General features: G+C 37.6%; 1 protein-coding gene across 2 annotated transcripts in view; it reads right to left on the reverse strand.

Annotated features, from left to right (window-relative positions):
* The window catches only part of Mxi1 (MAX interactor 1, dimerization protein), a 68,347-nt gene that overhangs the window by 30,618 nt on the left and 17,023 nt on the right, over positions 1-20,706 (reverse strand). The window contains exons 2-3 of one of the 2 annotated variants that reach the window (XM_005403756.2): positions 19,843-19,975; positions 3,142-3,171 (exon numbers count right to left, since the gene is read on the reverse strand). In XM_005403756.2, the coding sequence (XP_005403813.1) occupies positions 3,142-3,171; positions 19,843-19,975 (163 nt within the window). The remainder of the gene's footprint in view (positions 1-3,141; positions 3,172-19,842; positions 19,976-20,706) is intronic. The other variant, XM_013504111.1, reaches the window with a different exon arrangement.

A 20,706-nucleotide genomic window follows, 5' to 3' on the forward strand; every position in this document is an offset into this window, starting at 1 on the left:
ATAACTACTCACACTGACCCTTTTCCCTATGGAATTACATAACAGCACTGTGTAATGGGGAAACACGGAAGAATTCCATAAATGCTGATTCTCATCGTTCCTTCAGAGGTACACGAAAGTCCCTATATATGGAGGACACCTAATACCATCCGTTGCACATTCATTAAAATAATTTCTCTTTTATCACAGTCGGTTCTGCTCTGCCTAGGAAAGCATTATTTGTCCAGTGTCCTCATTTGGCCCTTCCAGCTTTGCCAAAGTTGTAATAAGGGTAAGCCTTGTATTTCAATGGAATGACAGCTATTGAGGTTGAACAGCCTCTCCTGCACTCAGCACTAAGGTTCTTGACCATTAAAGTCCTGTTAAAGTTGTTGACTCTGAATTATTAAAAAAAAAAAAAAAAAAAAAAGTTGTTGACTCTGTCCAAAACATCATCAGCAATTTGAGTTAAGATAATGGAAAAGCAATGAAGCAGTCTAAAATCTGTACTGAATAGTTTCTTTTCTGGCAAAGGACTTAACACAAGGATAAGCCAATGGGCGAAGTAAATTTTTTAATTCTTCCTTCTCAAAGACTCAATACATTTATCCTGAGAACTTTCATACAGGTTCCAGAAGAATGCACAGTCTCTGAAAGTATTCTGCTTGCTTTCCACTTCCATGTCTTGGCCCTTTTATGACCTGTTACAGGCCTAGGGAAACACGGTACACAGGTGACAAATGAACTGTGCAGACTAGGTTAAACATAATCAACATGGTTTTAGGCAGAAAGCAGCCCCCAGGACCTATCCAAGAAAATGTGAATTTCTATATTAATTGTGAAAATGCCTAAAGCTCCTTAAAGAACTACAGGGGTAACTGTAGGTTAGGACAAATTACTATGGGCACCTCAGACCCCAAATATTCATCATCAGATTTTCTTCTGAGATCTGGGAGTATGTACTTCAACAATGCTATCTATCATCTCCTGTAGGCTGAAACCCAGGCCTTCAACAATCTTGGGAGTTTATGTAAGAGAACCACCTAAAATTATTCTGTTCACTAACAATTTAAAATCACCTACTGCAAATCTCACTGCATTTGTCCCAGTAAAAAACACAAATTCAGGCTCAGAGTGCTGTATGTGGAAGATTTAGAACCAAGCTAAAGGGGCTGGGGATTTAGCTCAGCAGCACAGTACCTGCCTGGCAAGTGTGAGGTTGTGAGTTCAATTCCCGGTACTGGGAAAAAAAAAAAAAAGAAACTAGAACCAAGCTAAAAAGAAAACAACAAAAAAAATTCTGACATTGAATGTATTATACACAAATTGGCAAGATTTCAAAAATATGAATGAAAAGCTATCCCTGAGGTAATTCGTATTTTTGAAATTTCAGAATGAAAAGATAACACTTTGAAATGCGTTATCTTCTTTCTACAAGGTACTGCTAAAAGGGAGAAGACAGGTAAAACCAAAGTTCTATTTGTTTTAAAGGACGCCAAAACTTGGTTAACAGTTTTCTTCAACATATCAAATAAAAATAGCGCCTTGGTAAAAGGAATTATTCAATAGAACTGGGTGGGGGCCAAAAAATGTAATAACATAGGATTAAATTTTTTAAATATTCCTGTGCTGCCTTCCTGCTGAATACCTCCATGTATATATACATACATATATATATATGTATTTTAAATACTTTAAAATCTTCCTGTGTCTTCCTAGTTCACAGCTGGTATTTTTTCAGAAGTAGGGTATGGATTATTTAATTTGATTTTCTATTTGACACTGACTCTTAACACATACTACTAAATTATTGAGTTTTATTTATAGTAACAAAAACTCCTTTAAAAAACAAACATATCTCGGAAAGGTTAATCCTATATCACCTTTTAGTCAAGCCTCAGGGAAGAGAGGGAGAAAAAAAAAAAGGAGACAGGGAAGAAATAACTTGAGAAACAAATCCATAACATCTACTAGAACTTGTAAATTAAAAAAAGATTATCAATTAGCCCTTTTTGGGTTATCAGAAGGGGATAAGAGAACAATGCATATAGTGAGGGAGCACAGGGAAAAAAGTCTTGGACCTAAGTAATAGGAACAAAAAACCTTCATTGGAGATGACATGCAGTCCAGGTAAGAAAAACTAAGCACATTAAGCCAGGCATGGTGGTACACAATTGTAATCCCAGATACTCAGGAGCCTGAGGCAGGGGACTGCAAGTTCAAGGCCAGCCTCAGCAATTGACCAAGACCCTATCTCAGAAAAAGAAATAAATAAAAAGAGCCAGGGAAGTAGCTAATTGGTAGAGCACTTACCTGGCATGCCAAGTACCTGGGTTCAAACCCCAGGGCCAAAAAGTGAACAACACAAACCATGCAGGTTGTACCTGCTCTGAGGAAAAGTCAGCTCTTCAGCATAACTGACAAGACTCTTCCACCTCTGACCTGGCTTACCTTCTGCTATAATCTTTTATCCCATATGGAACCCCTCGCGGTTTTCTCATTCAGCCTGCTCTGCACAGCCTTCCAAGACTCCGCAAAGATGAATCAAATGACCTTCCAAAATGATCCTTCGGCACCCTGCAGTACCCACTGTTTCTCCATTACCAAGCTGATCAGATTAAACAGCATTCTAATTACCTCTCTCTTCCCCATGAAGCCTTGAGTTCCTTAAAGACAGGAACTATCTTAAACATTCTAGTATTTTCCAGGAAAGCATTCTGCTTGTCAGGCAATAACGCTAGTTCACAGGTGATAAATATCTGTTGAATGCATGAATAAATGAATGAACGAACAAACTGCAAGGAAGATTTAATGTGCTCCAATTTGTTATGTTTATGACCTACTCCAGAAACTTAATCTTTCAGCAAGACCACATTTAAGCCACAAGCCTATCATGATTAACCTGTTTTGAAATACACAAATAAAGATAGCTACTCCATGAAAATCAAAATTCTAATGAGCTTAAAAATGTTTACTACTTCTAATTTGGATCATATAAGCTTACTTTATTGCAGAAAATACATAAATATCAGAATCATGACAGGCTACACATTTTAAAAATAAAATTACAACTATCTATGTACTGTAACATTACAGGTCAAATGGTGAGTTTGCTTTTTGAACATATGTAAAAAAAAAAGCTGCACCTCATCGCTGACTCACCGATTCTTTTCCAGCTCATTGTGTGTAGATCTAAAAAAAAAAAAAGAGCATTAGCCAACTTGTTAATAAGGCTAAAGAGAGGAGGATTTAGTTTAGTTACTGATATACCACAACTAAATTTAACAAAGCAATGTACAGTGAAAGTTCTACAATCTTACTCATCAAAGGAAACAGTCCATGTTAAGATTTCATTCAATTGTAGTTTTTCAGTTAATTCTAAGTATTCTGAAATTGGCATTTCATTGCTATTCTACTACATGCTCTCCTGCTTATACTTAGAGTATCCTGTATTTTGTTGATTTGTAGACATTCATATCAGAAATTTTAATTGAAACACAATTCTATTTTTATTTAAAAAGAAAAAAATGTATGTACTAAGTCCTCCTCTATCTCCACAGGAAATAAAAAATATTTAGTTAGCACACAAACTAAAACAGGCCTGCCTTCCTGCTAAGCAGGCACATTCAAGCCTTTTTCTGCCTTTTGTGTAAAACATAAAAGGAGAAGTTATACAAGGAAGAAAAATATGTTAATATAAAGATATACATTAATAAATCAAGGAACATTTTTTAAAACTAGAAAAATATAACTCAAAATGCTAGCAGTGGTTATTTTCAGTGACTTTTGCTTCTGTGTTTGTTATAATGATACCATCTATTGGACAACCATAGAGTCTGCTCAACAGTGTGCTAAGCAGCAAACACATTCTATTTCATTTTGCCCCTAAAACAACTTCTGCTTGATAAACAAGAAGACTGAGGCTCAGAGAGGTCAAGAGACACATTTGCATCCCAAAGTATATGGCAGCGATGATTTAAACTCAGGTCTCTCTCACTCCAAACCCCAAGTTCTCAACCACCCAGTGAGAACCAATACTGAGTAAGAGTTAAGGGCACAGGGTCTAAGGCCAGACCGTCTGAGATGAAACACTCAAGGCTTTGGTAAAGTCCTGTCTTTTCTCTGTGCTTAGTTCTTTATCTATGAAATAGAAAACAGTACCAGTATAATTAGGCCCCCACGTCTGTGAGTTCCACAAATACAGACTCAACCAACCGCAAATACTCAGGGAAAACAATGCATATGTACTACATGTGTACAAACCTTTCTCTTGTCATTATTCAGTAGACAATACACTGTAACAACTATGTAGCATTGATATTACATTAGGTGTAAGTAATCTAGAGATTACTTTTAAAGAACACAGAAGGTGTGCCTAGGTTATATACAAATACTACAGCAAGTTATATAAGGGACTTGTGAATATCGGCAGACTTTGTTTAACTGGGGAAGATTCCTGGAACCATCTCATACAGATACTAAGGGATGGCTGTACTTGTCCCATACAACTGTTATAAAGACTAACAAGTTTATACTGAACAACAGAATATAATAAACTCTATATAAAGTATAAAATTATACTTATATTCTAGTTCCCTTAAATGTGTTATTTTTATAATAATTTAGCTTTAGCAACAAGAATTTTATGAAGGAGAATTTAAGCTTCCATCACTAGAACTAAAACTAATCATTTTATATATTCTAGCTAATGTCAAATCCCTTCACAATATTATACTACTGGTTGCTTTATAATGATTTATTTTTCCAGTGGAATTTAATAATCAGATTCCCAAACCTAAATGATAAATGTTTTGTAAGCCTTGTAATTTTTGGAAATTTTAGACACTAAAAGCCAACAGATTTTTTTGAATTACTATCTCTTATCTTTTGCTTTTTTAGCAGTTTCATAAATTCCAAGTGACATGGACGAAAAAGACTGATATTCACTTTTCTACAGAGATTATCTTAATAAAAGGACTTCTCCCTCAAAAAATGTAGAAAGAATCTCAGGATGTGCTATGGCTTCTACCTAGCTGCCCCCTTCTTCATGTGCTCATAGGTGGAGTTTTTCTGGGCTGGCTGGATCTAGGGTGACCATAGATCTAGGTGTGGATAATGGGAAGGCCCACCCTAGGTGCGGATGACACCATCCAAAAGGTCTGTAGCCTAGACAGAATAAAAGGGAAAGGGAGGCTTGCTTGCCTTGCTGTTCTGCCTGCCAAACCATGAACTGTTTCTCCTCTGCAATGCCCCTCTGCCATGCCACCCTGCCTTGGAGCCAGCCAACTATGGAATGAAACCTCTACCAATTGTGAGCTGAAAGAAACCTTTCCTCCTTTAATGTGTAACTGTCAGGTATTTTGTCTCAGCAACAAGAAAAATGACTAAGACAGGATGTTCAAGAGTTCATCAAAATTAATACCAAATATATGCATAATTTAGACTGAAGTAACTAAAAATATAGTCAGAAGTTCTAGTTTATTTTTTCTTTTTTTACTGGGTTATTTTAGATATAATGGTAACATTCATCATACAGAATTTGTACCTGTACATGATATAGCTTGCCTTTTTTCCCCATTCCCCTCCCCTCCCTTCAACCAAAAGTTCTAATTTAACAGACTCAGAACTCAATAACCATATAAATATTTGACACCTCAAGTACCATATAAATGTTTATTAAAAGCTTTATTAATTTGGCTTGTTTTGCTGTTTGTTTGAATGAAATGTTAAAGTAGTAAATTAGAATAAGGAAATGGCATATTTTAAAGCATTTAAAACAAGGACTGGGAGCTGAGCAAGATGGTGCACACATGTGATCCCAGCACTCAGGTGCCTGACACAGGAGGATTGCCAGGAGTTCGAGGCTAGCCTGAGGTACATAGTTAGTTCAAGGCCAGCCCAAACTACATAGCAAAATCCTGCCTCAAAAAAAAAAAAAAAGCAAATCATGAAAAGAAAAAAGAACAAGGACTGAGACTGTAGCTCAATGGTAGAACACCTGTCTAGCATACATAAGGTGCTCAATCACCAGCACTGCTAAAAAAGAAAAAGATTTAAAAAAAAAAAAAAAATCTTCAAACTATGAATGGCGAATCAATGATGAGACTCCTTGCACCCTCTTGGCAAGCAAGATTTGGTCTGGCTTTGAGAAGAAAACTAAGCACAAGTAAAACAAAAACAAGAGCCAATCCACACTAAAATATTAAGTAATAAGTGGAAACATTATATTGAAGAGTAGATTCCAGCTTACCATAAAATTATTCTAAACAATCTGACAATGCTACTGGAACCATATGTGCAAGATAATATAATCAATGATGACCAATTGCTGAGTGCCAATATTCTATCGATCCTATTATAAAAACCAGCACCAGTAAAACATAATCTGACCTACTGCTGTGAACAAAATTAAAACAGCAGGTTCTTTCTACCTCTCTCAAACAGACTTTTCTTTACTATTTGTGATACCTAAGAATATAAGTCTTTTAACAAAACCAGGAAATGCATGCCACATTTAGTTATACCACCAGCAAATTTAACAAGATTTAACAAGAAAAAAAAATCAAAATATAGTATTACAATATTGCCAAATGTATCAGTAGTTTTAACTCCCATTTTGAGTTTTTTGCCCGAAATAGCAAGTCAACAAATATTGAATGCCTTCAATGTTCAAAGCTGTCTTGGGCTCCAGGGGAATCAAAGACAATTACCAGTTGGTAATTTAAAAAATATACAGGAATAATTTCAACAAAGGAAAAATAAATATATGAGGAAATGTACAAAGTGTTGTGGAAGTTCAAAGAAGGCAGTTTAACTCCAAATGGGGCTATGAGGGAAATTTTAGAAAAAGGTGGCATCTGATCTGAGGCTTAACTGATGGCTACATCTGCCATTAGTACAGTCTAGAACCTGCTGAGGAGATGCCACTCCAAACAGAAGGGGTAAGATAAGCAAGCAAGCAGAGTTGTGAAGTCCAGAGCAAAACAAGAAATAACTTAGAGGGGTCCTAAAGACCCATCTGAGTTCAAACATTAACTCTGTCACTCACAGTAGCCACATAACTTTCTTTGGGATAGATTACTTAATCTTTGATTCAGTTTCCTCATTTGTAAAACTGAAATATTACCATATTCCTTAGCTGGGTTACTATGAGAACTGGAGAAAAATATGTAACATATCTAGCAGATATTAAGTATTCAATAAATGTTAGCTACTAATATTTTTATTTTTAACAAAACCAAAACTATACTACAGTAGTCAAAACACTGCATACAACTTGGTTAGCCCATTTTTTTTCTCCAAATAAAATGTACCTCTGAAGGCAAACACTGATGAACTATCTTCCTTTTAGACACCCTTATTCTGAATGGTTAATAGTTTTCAAGAGACATGTTTTTATCATTTTATTACTGAATCATAGGTAATCTGTTTTACAAATAACACCCCTTTGAGACAGCCATCATAATGCATTCCCTATTAGAATGGGAGGCATTATCTCGACCAGATCTCTTGAGTTTTCCTTGATTACAACATGGCTTACATAAACTTTGGGTATAGGTTGGTGGCAGTCAGTGAAGTGAAATATATAATTAAAGCTCCACAGAGGACCAAGGATCTAGCTCAGCGGCACAAGCACCTGCCTGGCAAGTGCTGAGTTTGATTCCCAGTACCAAAAAAAAAAAAAAAAAATCTAGAAGCTCCACAGAATGGTATGGATTGGCTCAACAGTGCTTCATGGAAGGAAAATAAAAGTCTTCTCTCAGAAGTACTGTTCTCTTCTAGCAAAAGAAGTAATCTCTATCCTTGGTGAATTAATGAGCCATCCCCTAATTTGCTAAGATTTTTGTTCCAGTTACTTTTTCTTTTAATTTTTTAAAAGTTATTTTAAAAATTAAAGAAGGAAAACATATTAACAAACAGACATCCATTTACGAAACAGCGTAAGAACAATACATGCAATACAGAGTTACAGACTAAGTGGTAGGAAATTAACAACGATTGTTGTATTACCTATTGATATCTTCAAAGTGGTTTCTCAGGAAAACAAATAGAGACATGCAAGATCGATCAAATAAGTAATCATTTACTGTTCCTTTCAGTAAAGCAACAGAAGTCAGTAGTACAACTATGTTAGCTATCCTGTATATACATACACACAATTTCCTCTCCTTTCTTTTCTTTTTTCCCTCATCCCAGTTGCTCTTTACTTTTGGGCATTTTCCTTCTGTTTCACAATTTGTCTGTCATACCTCCTCATTTTTATTCACTCTTTCAGGTTTTTACACTAGTGAGACAATACGTTGCTTACACATGGAGGTCTGGCTTATTTCACTTATGAGTATGGTCTCTAGTTGTGACCAGTTACTTTCTAAACCTAACAGATGTTGCCCTCCACACAACGAAAAGAACACATTTTACAAAGCTAAATGAGTATCTTCTACCAGATAATCTGAAGTTTGTAATTTATATAAACACAGTATACTCAAAAGCCAAGTAAACAGAAAGTTTTAGCTGCAGTAGATCAAGTGTATCTAAAGAGAGTTGACAAGAAAATCTACTGGTTAGTAATCATATTTTTACTCACTTGTTTCCTTCAAAAGCTGTATCTCATTTTAAAAATCAGACAGTAAAACCTGAATACTGCATTGCAAACATTTAGAAAAAAATGCTTCATAAACACTTACTGTTCTTCCTTAATGATAAAAATGTAACTATCACAATAACAAGGCTCACAAAAAAACAAGTGTCTAAAAAGGATGAACAATAACTACAACCAATAACTTTTTCCATAAAACTTACGTATCAAAGCTGAATATATAGATATAATGACTTATGACTCAGCATTTCTACTCATGGGCACAACCAAACTAACATTTATGCACTCTCCAAAGGGCACAAAGAGAATGCTCACATAGCACGAGGCTAAAGCCAGAAACTCAAATATCCATCCATAATAGAACAGTGTAGATAAATTGTGAAGTATTCATACAATGTAACACTACATAGCAATGAGGATGAACAAAACAACAACTATTATGCATTAACATGGATTAAGCTCCACAATTGCAACATAGTGCTAAACGAAAAAAGATACCAAAAATGCACACGTGACACATCTCCATTCCTATAAGGTTCAAAACTCGAAAAAATTAAGTATGATATAAAAGGTTAGAGGCAGCCAGGCGTAGTGGCACACACCTATAATCTCAGTTCTCTGGGTGCCTGAAGCAGGAGGATCATAAGTTCAAGCCTAACCCAGGTAACTCTGCAACTTAGTGATCCTGTCTCAAAAATTCTAAACAAGTCTTGAGGATGTAGCTCAGTGTGAAGGCCCTGTGTTCAAGGCTGAGGAAGAGGAAGAGAGGAAGAAAAGGAAGACGAGGGGGAATGGAGGGGGAGCCAGGGGTGCTGTTAACCATCCTTCTGATCCTAAATTATCAACAGTGCTGAGAAGCTGAGAAACTGAAATAGAGACAGAAATAAAGCCAAGGAAAAGAATGGAGTAAGCAGAAAATGGGAAAGAACAGTGAATATAGACAGCAAATATTTAATTTAAAGCCTGAAAGCTGGCTTTAAAAAAACAAAATCAATAAAATTGATAGACTATTTCAAGACTAATGAAGGAAAAAAAGGCCAAAAATTAGAATAAAAAACCTGAAAAGTACATCACGACAGATCCTACACACATTAAATGGATCTCAGAGGTGTAGGAGTATACCTCACCAAAAGAGTACACGCTCAGCATGCTAAAAGCTGATCCTTAGCACCAATACAAAAGAAAAAATGCTTAAAGAATATTATGGTGGCCACATAAAATGGTACATGCCTATAGTCCCAGCTACTCAGCAAGCTGAGGCAGGAGAATCTTGAGTTGGAGGCCATTCTCAAAACAAAAAACAAAGGATAAGAGAAAATTATGAATAATCTCATGCCAATCATGTTTGTCCATAACATCTAATTAACAACTTAATTATGGACAAATTTGTTTTATTTGTCCATAGCGAGAGACAGGATCTCGCTATGTAGTCCAGGCTGGCATTGAACTTACAAGGATCCTCTTGCCTCAGCCTCCCAGTGCTAGGCCTACAAGTGTGTACCACCACATTCAGCTTAATTATGCACAATTTTTTCTCTTTCTTTTCTTTTTTTGGTGGTACTACTAGGGAATAAACCCACAGCTAGGCAAGCACTCTGCCCCTGAGCTACACCCCTAATCCTTTTTAATTCTTGAAACAGGGTCTTGCCAAGCTGTTCAGGCTGGCCCCAAACTCAAGACCCTTCTGCTATCACTCCAGTAGCTGGGATTATAAGCACTCACCACTGCCCCCAGCTTGGACAAATCTCTTTTCTTTCGGGCAATCTTTTTTTTTTTTTTTTTTTTTTTGGTTTTTCTCCGGTACCGGGAACCGAACTCACGACCTTGCGCTTGCCAGGCAGGCGCTTTGCCGCTGAGCTAAATCCCCAGCCCCTAGGGCAATCTTTTGCTCTCCTTACTTTTTAAAAATTTCATTTCTGGCACATGATTAAACAAGCAGCTATTTAAAAATATAAGGCAGTCAAATCATTCACAGCAGAAATTCAACAGTAACAAGAAGGGTAAGCTTTATATTCAGAAATATAATCACAAATAAGAGAAGAAACTGCTAGATTATTTTAAGTAGTAACTTCTAATAAGCAGAAAATGGATGGGGAGAGATGAGCAGTTATATTTTATAGACTAGTTTTAACTGACTTTTTAAACTATATATATATATTTTTTTTTAAATATTAAGAATGAATTTTAAATAACTAGTTCACTTTCTAGTCTTCACCCCACCAGAAATAAAGAAGCATCTTATATATATACATATATATATGTATATATATAGAAGTTACACATTATTTGTGAACTAATTATTTCTTAGGTGAGAGAAAATGCTGGAAACTACAGAGAATTTTTAAGAGAAAAATGACTGCTCTGAACAATATTTTCAAAGATTAAAATACGGTATGAAAGATAAACACTAACTATCTAGACTTTGTTAGTTTTCAACATATTCTATTACAGAACTTTTTAAACTTTATAAAGGACAACTGATTATATAACATACAGATGCGAGAGAGATATGAAGTATACCACATGGTTTTAGCTGAACAAAGCCTAGAATTCTAAATATTAAATTAGTAACTGAAGTGCACTGTTACAAAGATTATGGAAACCAATCTTAATACACTAAACACTACTGACAATACTGTAGTTTTTGATGAGACCGAAGATCACTTATTTCTATTATTCATACAAAACAGACATCCCTATCACACAGGATTATGGTGGGATCAAAATCACACCTGAAAATTCATGTTTCTTCTTAATACCAAGGCACACTTTCTACATTTGACTATCTCTTTCATTACAGAAGGAGAAATTTCAAGTTCTTTAGTTCCTCAAAAAATCCTCGTCTCCTAATTAAAATCAGAATAAAGGCAAGTAAGTTGCTTTATCAAAATATACAACCCATGGAAGACTGAAATTACGTTCTCCTGTAATTTAGAAATGATCATTTCTAAAAGCTGTGGTCATTCAGACTTCAGAATAGTTTTCTTTGGGTCTGGTGGAGGGCTTGCCTCTCTAGTAGAGGGCTTGCCTGACACGTACAAGGCCCTGGGTTCAGTCCTTAGCGTGGCAAAGAAAAAAAGTGTTTTCAAAACACTATTAAAATTATTTCCAATAATAATGAAAGGTAAGGAAACAAGCACTACTGTTGCCTAATATCACAACCTAATTAAAAAGGAAATCCTTAACACATTCCCTGAAAATACAGTATCAGAATTACAAAATTATGTACTATCTAAATATTTTATGAAAAATTAATTTCTTAGATAAAATATTAGAAAGTTTTCTCTAATATCAGGTTATGCAATCACATCTCCCTAAATGAACTGAAGTTAATTAATGGACAAATATATATCATCAATCCGGCATTCCCACAATAACTTACATAATCTTTCTTCTATAAACTTGAACAACTCTGCACTGCATCTGACACAAATAAAAGTGACTGTAACGTCTCACTGCCTTATGTTACCTATCACTTTATACACGTATATACAGTATCTTCCTAGCCACACAATAAGCTCTTCTATGGAATGGAAGCACAGACAGTTTTAATAGCTAGTTTAAAAAACGCCAAGGGTTGCAAAAAGAGCACAGGTAGGAAGGCATTAAAAGCAGAAAGTACAGATCACACACATTAGGCATCTGGCAGAACAGTAAAGAAAGACACTAACAAAATTTTACGTTACATTAACTTAAGTCTCAATTTTTAAGTAAATTATTATTAAAAACTGTTGCTGATCACAGAAAAATAAATCCTTTGGCTTTACCTCATCTTTTACCTAAAGAAGTTACCTGGCACACAAGTCCAGTTTCTTCATCCAAAAAAAAAAAGTGGGGGGGAATAAATGAGGTATGGTACGGCACACCTGTACTCCTACCATCCCAGAAGGCTGAGGCAGGAGGATCCCAAGTTTGACCCCAGTTTGGGCAACTTAGCAAGATCTTGTCTCAAAACTAAAAAAAAAGACTGGGATATAGCTTAGTGCAAAGCCACTGGATTTTTTTCCAAGTATGACAGCAGAGCTGCGGGGGGTGAGGGGGAGCAAGAGAGGGAGAAGACAAGAGAAGAGGAAAGGGGAAGGGGAAGGGGAAGGGGAAGGGGAAGGGGAAGGGAAGGGAAGGAAAAAATTCTGAACTGTTCTGAAATCCAAATGAAGTGAAAATGTATATTAAGGGACTTTAAACACTAGCATATTAAATGAAAGTGTTACTATTATTATTTTTATTGAAAATGAAGTCTATCCTTTGACCTAAAAACTAATTCTTGGGCTGGGGATACAGCTCAGCGGCACAGTATCTGCCTGGCAAGTGCAAGGTCCTGAGTTCAATTTCCGGTACAAAAAAACAAAAACCAACAAACAAAAAAATAAACCCTAATTCTTTATAGTTACTCTAAAGATCCAGTGTTAAAAGCAGCCCAGTTTGGAATGGTAAAAATAATCTGAAAATAACTGAAGCGCCATCAGTGCATGCCTGGCTTAATAAATCATCATATATACATGAAGTAGCGTATCATACAGCAGTTTAAAATGTAACAGATTGTTAAATACAAACATGAAAAAATGTCCAAGGTAAATCAAATCAAGATTGCAGAACATTCAACCCCAAGCAGCATTTTCTCATCCTTCAAATCTGATCAGATTTTCTGCTATCTGCATCCTCTATTTTTCCTCTATGAAGCTCAACGTATTTTGAAGTAACACTTTCAGGCCAGGGATATAGCTCAGCGGCACAGTGCCTGCCTGGCAAGCACAAAGTCATGAGTTCAATTCCTAGTACCAAAAAAAAAAAAAAAAATAACACCTTCATTTGTATTTGACGTGTTTCCTTCACTAGACGTTAAGCTTCATGCAGGTGGAGAAATATAATACATCTATCTATGTAAACACAAATATACACACACGCAGAAGAAAGCAGAAAGTCTGCCAAACGGGGTTTTTGTTGTTGTTTTGGCAATGCTGGGGCTGGAACTCAGGGCAGCATGCACATCACACAGTGCTCAAACATTGAGCTACACCCCAGCCTTTTTATTTTCTTCTGAGACAAGGTCTCATCAAAGTACCCAGATGGGGCCCAAATTTGCAGTCCTGCCCTCAGCCTCTCAAGTAGCTGGGACTGCACCAGCATGCCCAGCTTGTCATCATTTTTAAATGCAGGATATAAAAACAATCTCACCTCTAAAATACAAAAAGAAAAAAAAGAGATTAGAGAAAGAAAATTACTTAAAATGCATGCATTAAGTACATCGGCACTGTAGTATCAGGCCAAAACTGGATCTGGAAATGTATTTTTTGAAATCATAACATCAAACCTCTCTGATGAGATTAACATCCAGAAAACATCTGGAAAAATGACAAAGATTCATTCTATATCAAAAAGAAGACAATGCTGTTTTATCTCTGAAGAGAAATCTAGAAGAGAAAGCTTTTTTTCCACCTTGTTAGAATTATGCATCTACTGCTTAAAATTTAGCTTGCTACTGAAGGCATCTACCACCTATGCTGTAAGACCTAAGCAAAGCACTTCAACCATCTCTTGGCCCCTCCTTAGTCATAAAATGAACAATCATCTCACCTTCATATAGTGAACGGTACCCAATGAAATCCTGAATTACCTATGATTTGTGATCCTCCACATCGTATTTTCATTATTTTCACAAAAAGAAGCGAGGCAACTGTCCTACTGACTTACAAGGTGTGAGCATGCAAATTACCTTCAAATAATACTTCTGAAGAGGAATACATCTATAAAAAACCCAGTGAAATTATGCTTCAATGTAGCATTTAGTGGAAAACCTGCATTAGTTTAGTGTGAGGCATATTGTCGAGAATTTTTCATTTAACTTAGTTTTGATAGAGGGCAAAATACACAACCTATATCAAAGAATGTGGACATCACTCAGTATGCAGAAAATACTGAAAAACAATACTAACATCATTAAAAGTTTAACTGCTACTAACCTCCATTTTTGTACTGACACTGTAAGTTTTTCTACCAAAGACCCAGAAACTATTTTTTTAATATAGGAAATTTGAAAAACAAAAAAGGAAGAAAAAAACCTCACAAAAGTAAGTCCTCGTCCAGTTCTTCTATGAAGAACTTTTATTCTTTACATTTAAGAATAAAAATAGAGATCATCTCACATTACTTCTACTGAGAAAAGTCCCCTGTAACTATCCTAGAAAAAAAATTCTTACCAACTCTCCTCCCAAAAACTTAAAATCCATGAAGAAAAATATAACCACACAATCATTCCTTCTAAAGACAAAAACATTTATTTTATAGTTTAAAAAAAGTTAAGCCAAAGCCCTATAAGCAATAGTAAAGTTATTTAGTTTTAAGGCCTTCCTTCATAAATACAGATTCTTTAGCATCCACAGGACACTAAAAAGGTATTATACATCAACTTGAAATTCAAGCATAAATTGCTGCTACTTTCCAGGTCCCCTTAAAACAATGCAGCTACTACCTATGTCACAGGTTTGTACTAGGTATGATAAAAACATACAGTGAATGATTGAAAGGTTTTTTTAAAATTTATTTCAATAAAATATATATTGTCATTAACTCCCCTCACCTGGAACACATCCCATCATTCTTGTCATTTTGTGAATCTAGAAGTGCTGTTTCCTATGTTTAGTTGTGCTGTGGTGGCAGCCTTGATGTCCCGCATCAACTAAAAACGTTTACCTTTCGTGGTCATTTTGACTTTGTGGAAGAGCCAGGAGTCCTGTGGCACCCGGTCCGTGAATAAGGTGGATAGGGTCACACCACAAAGTATTTGTGGCTCTGCCTTTCTGTGGGGTGGCATTCAGCCGCACCATTCACTGCATTTTTGTTCATACATCATAAAGACGCTCAGGATAGAGGACTTCCAGAATTGCTTCAGAAAGTAGCAAGAATGATGTGAGTAAGTGTGTTCAACTGAAGGCGGGTATTTTGAGGGAGATAGATGGCAAAGTGTCTTCTACTGTAATGAAACTTTTTAAAATTTAAACATTCACCACACATTTCAATCACACCTCACATTGTCAATACTGACAGATTTCTGGTTCTTTTGCTATCATTTAATTTTCAAGACAGGACGATGGTGATGTTTCTAAGTACAGCAGCCAGGTACAATGGCACACACCTGTGATCCTAGCCATTTTGGGGGCGGAGGCAGGAGGACCACAGATCTGAGCCCAGCCTGGGTAACTTAGAGACTCTGTCTCAAAATTTTAAAAAAATGAAAAGGGTTGGGTTTAGCTCAGCTGTAGAGTGTCCTTAGGTTCAATCCCCAGTACAGAAAGAAAAAAAAAAAAAAAAAAACAGGAGCGAAAGAGAGACAGAAAGAGACAGAGAGAGAGAAAGGGGGGAGGGAAGGGGGAGGGAGGGACTCTGTAGTCTACTGTACTTGTTTAAAGGAACTGACAATTTGGAGATCTTTTCTCTTCAAATACTACATACTGTTTTCCTTTCAAATGTATTATCATTCACATCTCTTAGAACATAAAGTAATAGTCTGTCAGAGCAGCCATTGCATGTTCTTCCATCATTGCCCTCCCAGGCTAACACTATCCTCAGCAAAAAAAACCTCTCAAGTTTCCACTTAAGGAAAGCCTACTTGGAGTTTTAAAATGTTCCATTCTTTTTTTGGAGGGTATGGGGACTCGACCCAAGAATCTTGCACTTGGCAGGCAGGCGCTGTGCCACTGAGCTATACCCCCAGCCCCAAAATCTTCCATTCTTTGAGAAACACCTACACTGTACAGAGCACTGTGACAGGTAATGGCAACAAGTAAGAGGCAATCCTTCCCTGTGGAGTTTTAGTCCAATGAATGTACAAGCGGCTTAAATAATCAGACAGCTATGTTTTTTATAAATGTCATAAACACTACGAAGGAAAAGTAAGCAGAGGTAAAGACCTGATCTACTACGGAGGTAGGAATGGCTTCCCTAAGGAAGTTAGATTGTGCTGAGGGAAAAAGTTAATGAATAGACTTAATCTGGCAAAGAAGGAGGAAAATGACTGCTGGTAGGGAAAAGTATATGCAGACACCTTGAAGTAGAAGGAAACATGGTATTTTACAGGCACTCAAAAAAAGCCAGCCAATATAATTAATGAGAATTGTGGTTGCAAGGACGCCAGAGAGGAGGTTACAGCAATTGTCCAGGTAAGAGATGATGGCTGAGATTAGGACAGAGGTAGTAAAGCTAAAAGACGACGGGTTCAAGAGAAATTCAGGAAGGAATCAGTGTAACACTAAAGCCGCAGATCATTAAGTAGAATTTTTAAAATGACAGATCTTGAATTTTTCAGTTGAGAGACAAAACAATAAAGCAGACAACCTGGGCTTTGATGCTCCCCAATCTGCCAGATAGTTCTCTAAGAGGCTACTGTTAGGAAGTGTGCCAGAAAAGCTGGGACCAAGATTACAGCAAAATCAAGTATGTATATAAAAAATAATTACATATTATAGCTCTCACCTCCCAACTGTCAGATAAAATTACTAGGATTTGCAAGGTATATCCTGGTAATATCACACTATATTACTTTTTTCCTTTTCTTTATACTTCTGTGACAAAAAGATTTCACAATTTACGAAAAAGGAAAAATAGGAATTTATGAGTCAATTCTCAGGATAACTTTACAAAATAACATTTTGTATCCCAAATATCAAAGTATACCTAAGAACAGTACGCCAAAAAAGTCAGCCACCATTCTATCTTTGAAATGCTACAATCTCAGAGAAATAAATGTCATTTTATGACCTATAAGGTATCAATGTTCACGTCTTATAGTAAGAACAGCAACTCTGACAAGTGGCTTTTTGATCTGAAAAAAATGACGAATACTCATCATCCCCATCCTTTTCCTTGATTCAGATGATTAACAAATGGAAATTTCTGCAAGTTCAGTATACTAAAACTTCTATTAAATCCAACAGTACGCTAAAGGTAACAGGAAGCCCACAATGTCCACTTACAAATGGACTATTTCCCATATACCCCCCCATCAGAACTTTATGTTCAGCTCCCCTACTTCTATGAATCAAAAATTTTCAATAAATAGCTAAGGAGCAATAATTTCTAGTGCTTCAACTTAACATACTAGTTCTCTTTCATAGGCTCCAGCCTGAAACTCACACGTAGATGCACCTACTTTAAAATAATATATTCTAAAATCTACTTCTTTTTCTTTCTTGCTTCCTATTGAAACTGCTATGAAAAATTATCGTACTTAGTCTTAGGTTGTAAAATGTGTATGTATTCTCCCTTGGGTACTTACCAGAACATAGCATGCTTATAGTTTTACAAATTCTCTGACATGCTCTGTTAGACCACAGTGCTTAAATACTATGGTCCCACACAATATAGTAAAATCCTAACAAGAGCACTAGCATGAAAGAAAAACATCATTCAGTCAAAACCCCAAGCTGAGCAAGTGTAAATGTAAGAAAACAGGATAAAGACTTTCCTATTCATGACCTATAACATAATCCTCGAGTTCTGAGTAAAAGTATCACAACTGCAACGATGGGGAGATACACTAAATAACTAATACAGTAACTAAACTAAAACTGTCAATACATCAGTCACAGAACTTCAGGAGAAGAAACCCTCTGATCTATCCTCTCACTTTACAGACGACAACAGTAAGAGACAGAGACGAAATGTAATGAAACCTTATTTCCATAAAACAGGAAATATACATAGCATGAAAAATTCAAGTCTGATTTCCTATACAGTAGTCTTATCAGTCTCCAAGTTTAAAAACTTTTTTCTTGTTTCCATCTACACATGGATTGAAGAATTCCTGAATAGATCTTAACTCCTGATAGGTTAACCAGATAAACTGCAAGGGTAACCAAATTTATGTGTTTTGTTGTTTTTGTCTTTTTGAGACAGGGTTTCACTATGCAGTTTGGGCTGGCCTCAAACTCACAGCAATCCCCCTGCCTCAGCCTTCGAAGTGCTGGGGTTACCAGCATGCACCACCCTGCCCAGCTAAATTTATGTCCTTTTTAATGCTGTCTATCAAACTACATATTTTTATCTCAAACATACCATACCACAACAAACCCTCTGGACTCACAGACACATTAATATAGCATATTAAATGTAAGGCTATTTTTATAATTTAAAAAATCAAATTTAAAGCACACAAAACAGTCTTAAGAAACCAAAAACAAAACATGTAGCTCTAAAGGCAAGTCAAACGGGTAAGAGTGAATCCTAGTTCTACCTCAGTTATGTCTGAAATGCAGAGGGCGAGTATCCAACCCCATGAGCTCCTTTATCTATAGGAGCCTCAGGTTCTCTCCTTCTCAAGAGCTCCTATTGCTGCGCCCTCCGGAACAACCTGGCTGAAGCTCCCCAAAGCCCTCAGGGCAACTTTTAATTACCCACAAACTCACTCGTCCCCCACCTTCCCCACAATGAATCATACATACTCTACATTCTCTAGACTAGATTTAGAGAACCAGGACTAAAGATCTCAATTAACGTCCTCTTACTAAGGAAAAAGGCAGTGTTTGTTGATCATCCTTCTTTCAAAAACTCTGTATAAGATGAATCCTTGGAATTTTACTGGCTCCCTGGAACAAAAATACTGAAGACACACCCAGACAGTACCGAAAGTTTTCATATAAGTCAACTGTCTGCACACATACAGACAATATACTCTATAAGATTTGTCTATTTAAGAATAAGCATCTTTCTTTTGTATTTTTGCACCTGTCTAATTTTACCATGAAATAAGATGGAAGACTTCCACGGCATGTTTTTCCTCCTCTTCTTTAGACAATAAATAGCCCAGGCCGACCAACTTCTTCTAAACATTTTTATTCCTTTAACGAAGCCCTTGATTCTACCTTATATCCTGCCGGAGCTATTTCTAATTTTGAAGAAGTACTTCTTGGACCACTCTAAACTTGGAAAGCAAAACGCAAACTGGCCCAAGCTTACGTTCGGCATGTGACTGCCGAAGCGTAGGCTGCCAAGTCCCTCGAGGTACCCTGCGCCCAGTCATAAACCTCCCTACCTGAACCCCACAAACTTTTTAAATCGTCTTCCCAGATTCTACTTCCCTTCCACACACGGCCATGTTATGATTCCAAGACTTTATTATTTTAAAAGATCCAAATCCCCAGGGTGGTGGTAAAGAAACCCACTTTGTGCTCCTCTGGAGCTGGTGTCAGAGGAAAAGCTGGTCAGCAGGACCAGCACCTCTGAGGCTGCGCTCCCACCCGCCCGCCCTCCCTCGAAAGCTCCCCAGCTCGTACCTGTTGGCAGTGCTGGTGGTGCTGTTCCCACTGCTGTGTTTCTGTGCGCGGCTCAACCTCCGCGGGGGCTTTGAATGCTGTAGCCGGGGGCTGGGCATGGAGGGGAACGAGGAGGCATAGCCGTGTTCACACTCTAAAGACAGCAAAGAAAGAAGACACAAGAGCACAGATAAATCCTAAATTCACAGATCCACAAATCCAAGGACCTCGGAGTAACAGGTTTCTCAAAGCAAGAAACCGCCTAAAACGTTTGTCCCGTTTGCCTTAAAGCCCAGGGCTTGCTGGCCCGGCAGCGATCCTGTGACTTCGCCAGACCCAACCCAACGCCTGGAGCGTGAACTGACCCATCCTCTAAACCACATCCTTTCTCCCTCTTCTCCCAAATCCTTTGCTCCACTAACTTTCTGGCTGACCCTAACTTCTGAGGCCAATTATTCACCTCGAAGATTTCACTTGCCTCAAACTTCCCCCTTTTCTTTAGCGCTCTTCACTCTCTCGCGTGAGGCTCACGTTTCCGTGCGTCCCGCAGACTGCAATCGTCCAGCCCCGGTGGGACATTCTCGCTCCAGGCACCGGGGTTCCCAGAGCTCCTGCCCGTCACCCCGCAGGCTCTCCGCCTCTCGGGTCTTCATCTCCGAAGGACCCCACCTCTCCAGACCTCGGATCCCTGGCGACTGCGCGTCCCGACCCGCAGCGCGCTCGCCTCGCTCGCCCGACCCCGACTCTCCGCCCCACGCCGTCCAAGCGCAGGCTCCTCCCCGCGCTCCCGCACCCGCACCCTGCGCGCACCAACACGCGCCCCACACGCGCCCTCACAGCTGCGCCGCCCCTCGCGCGCACACAGGTGCGCACCCCACACGTGCG

The sequence above is a fragment of the Chinchilla lanigera genome, unplaced genomic scaffold, assembly GCF_000276665.1.
Source record: "Chinchilla lanigera isolate Chin_1 unplaced genomic scaffold, ChiLan1.0 scaffold00084, whole genome shotgun sequence".
Lineage (NCBI taxonomy): Eukaryota > Metazoa > Chordata > Mammalia > Rodentia > Chinchillidae > Chinchilla > Chinchilla lanigera.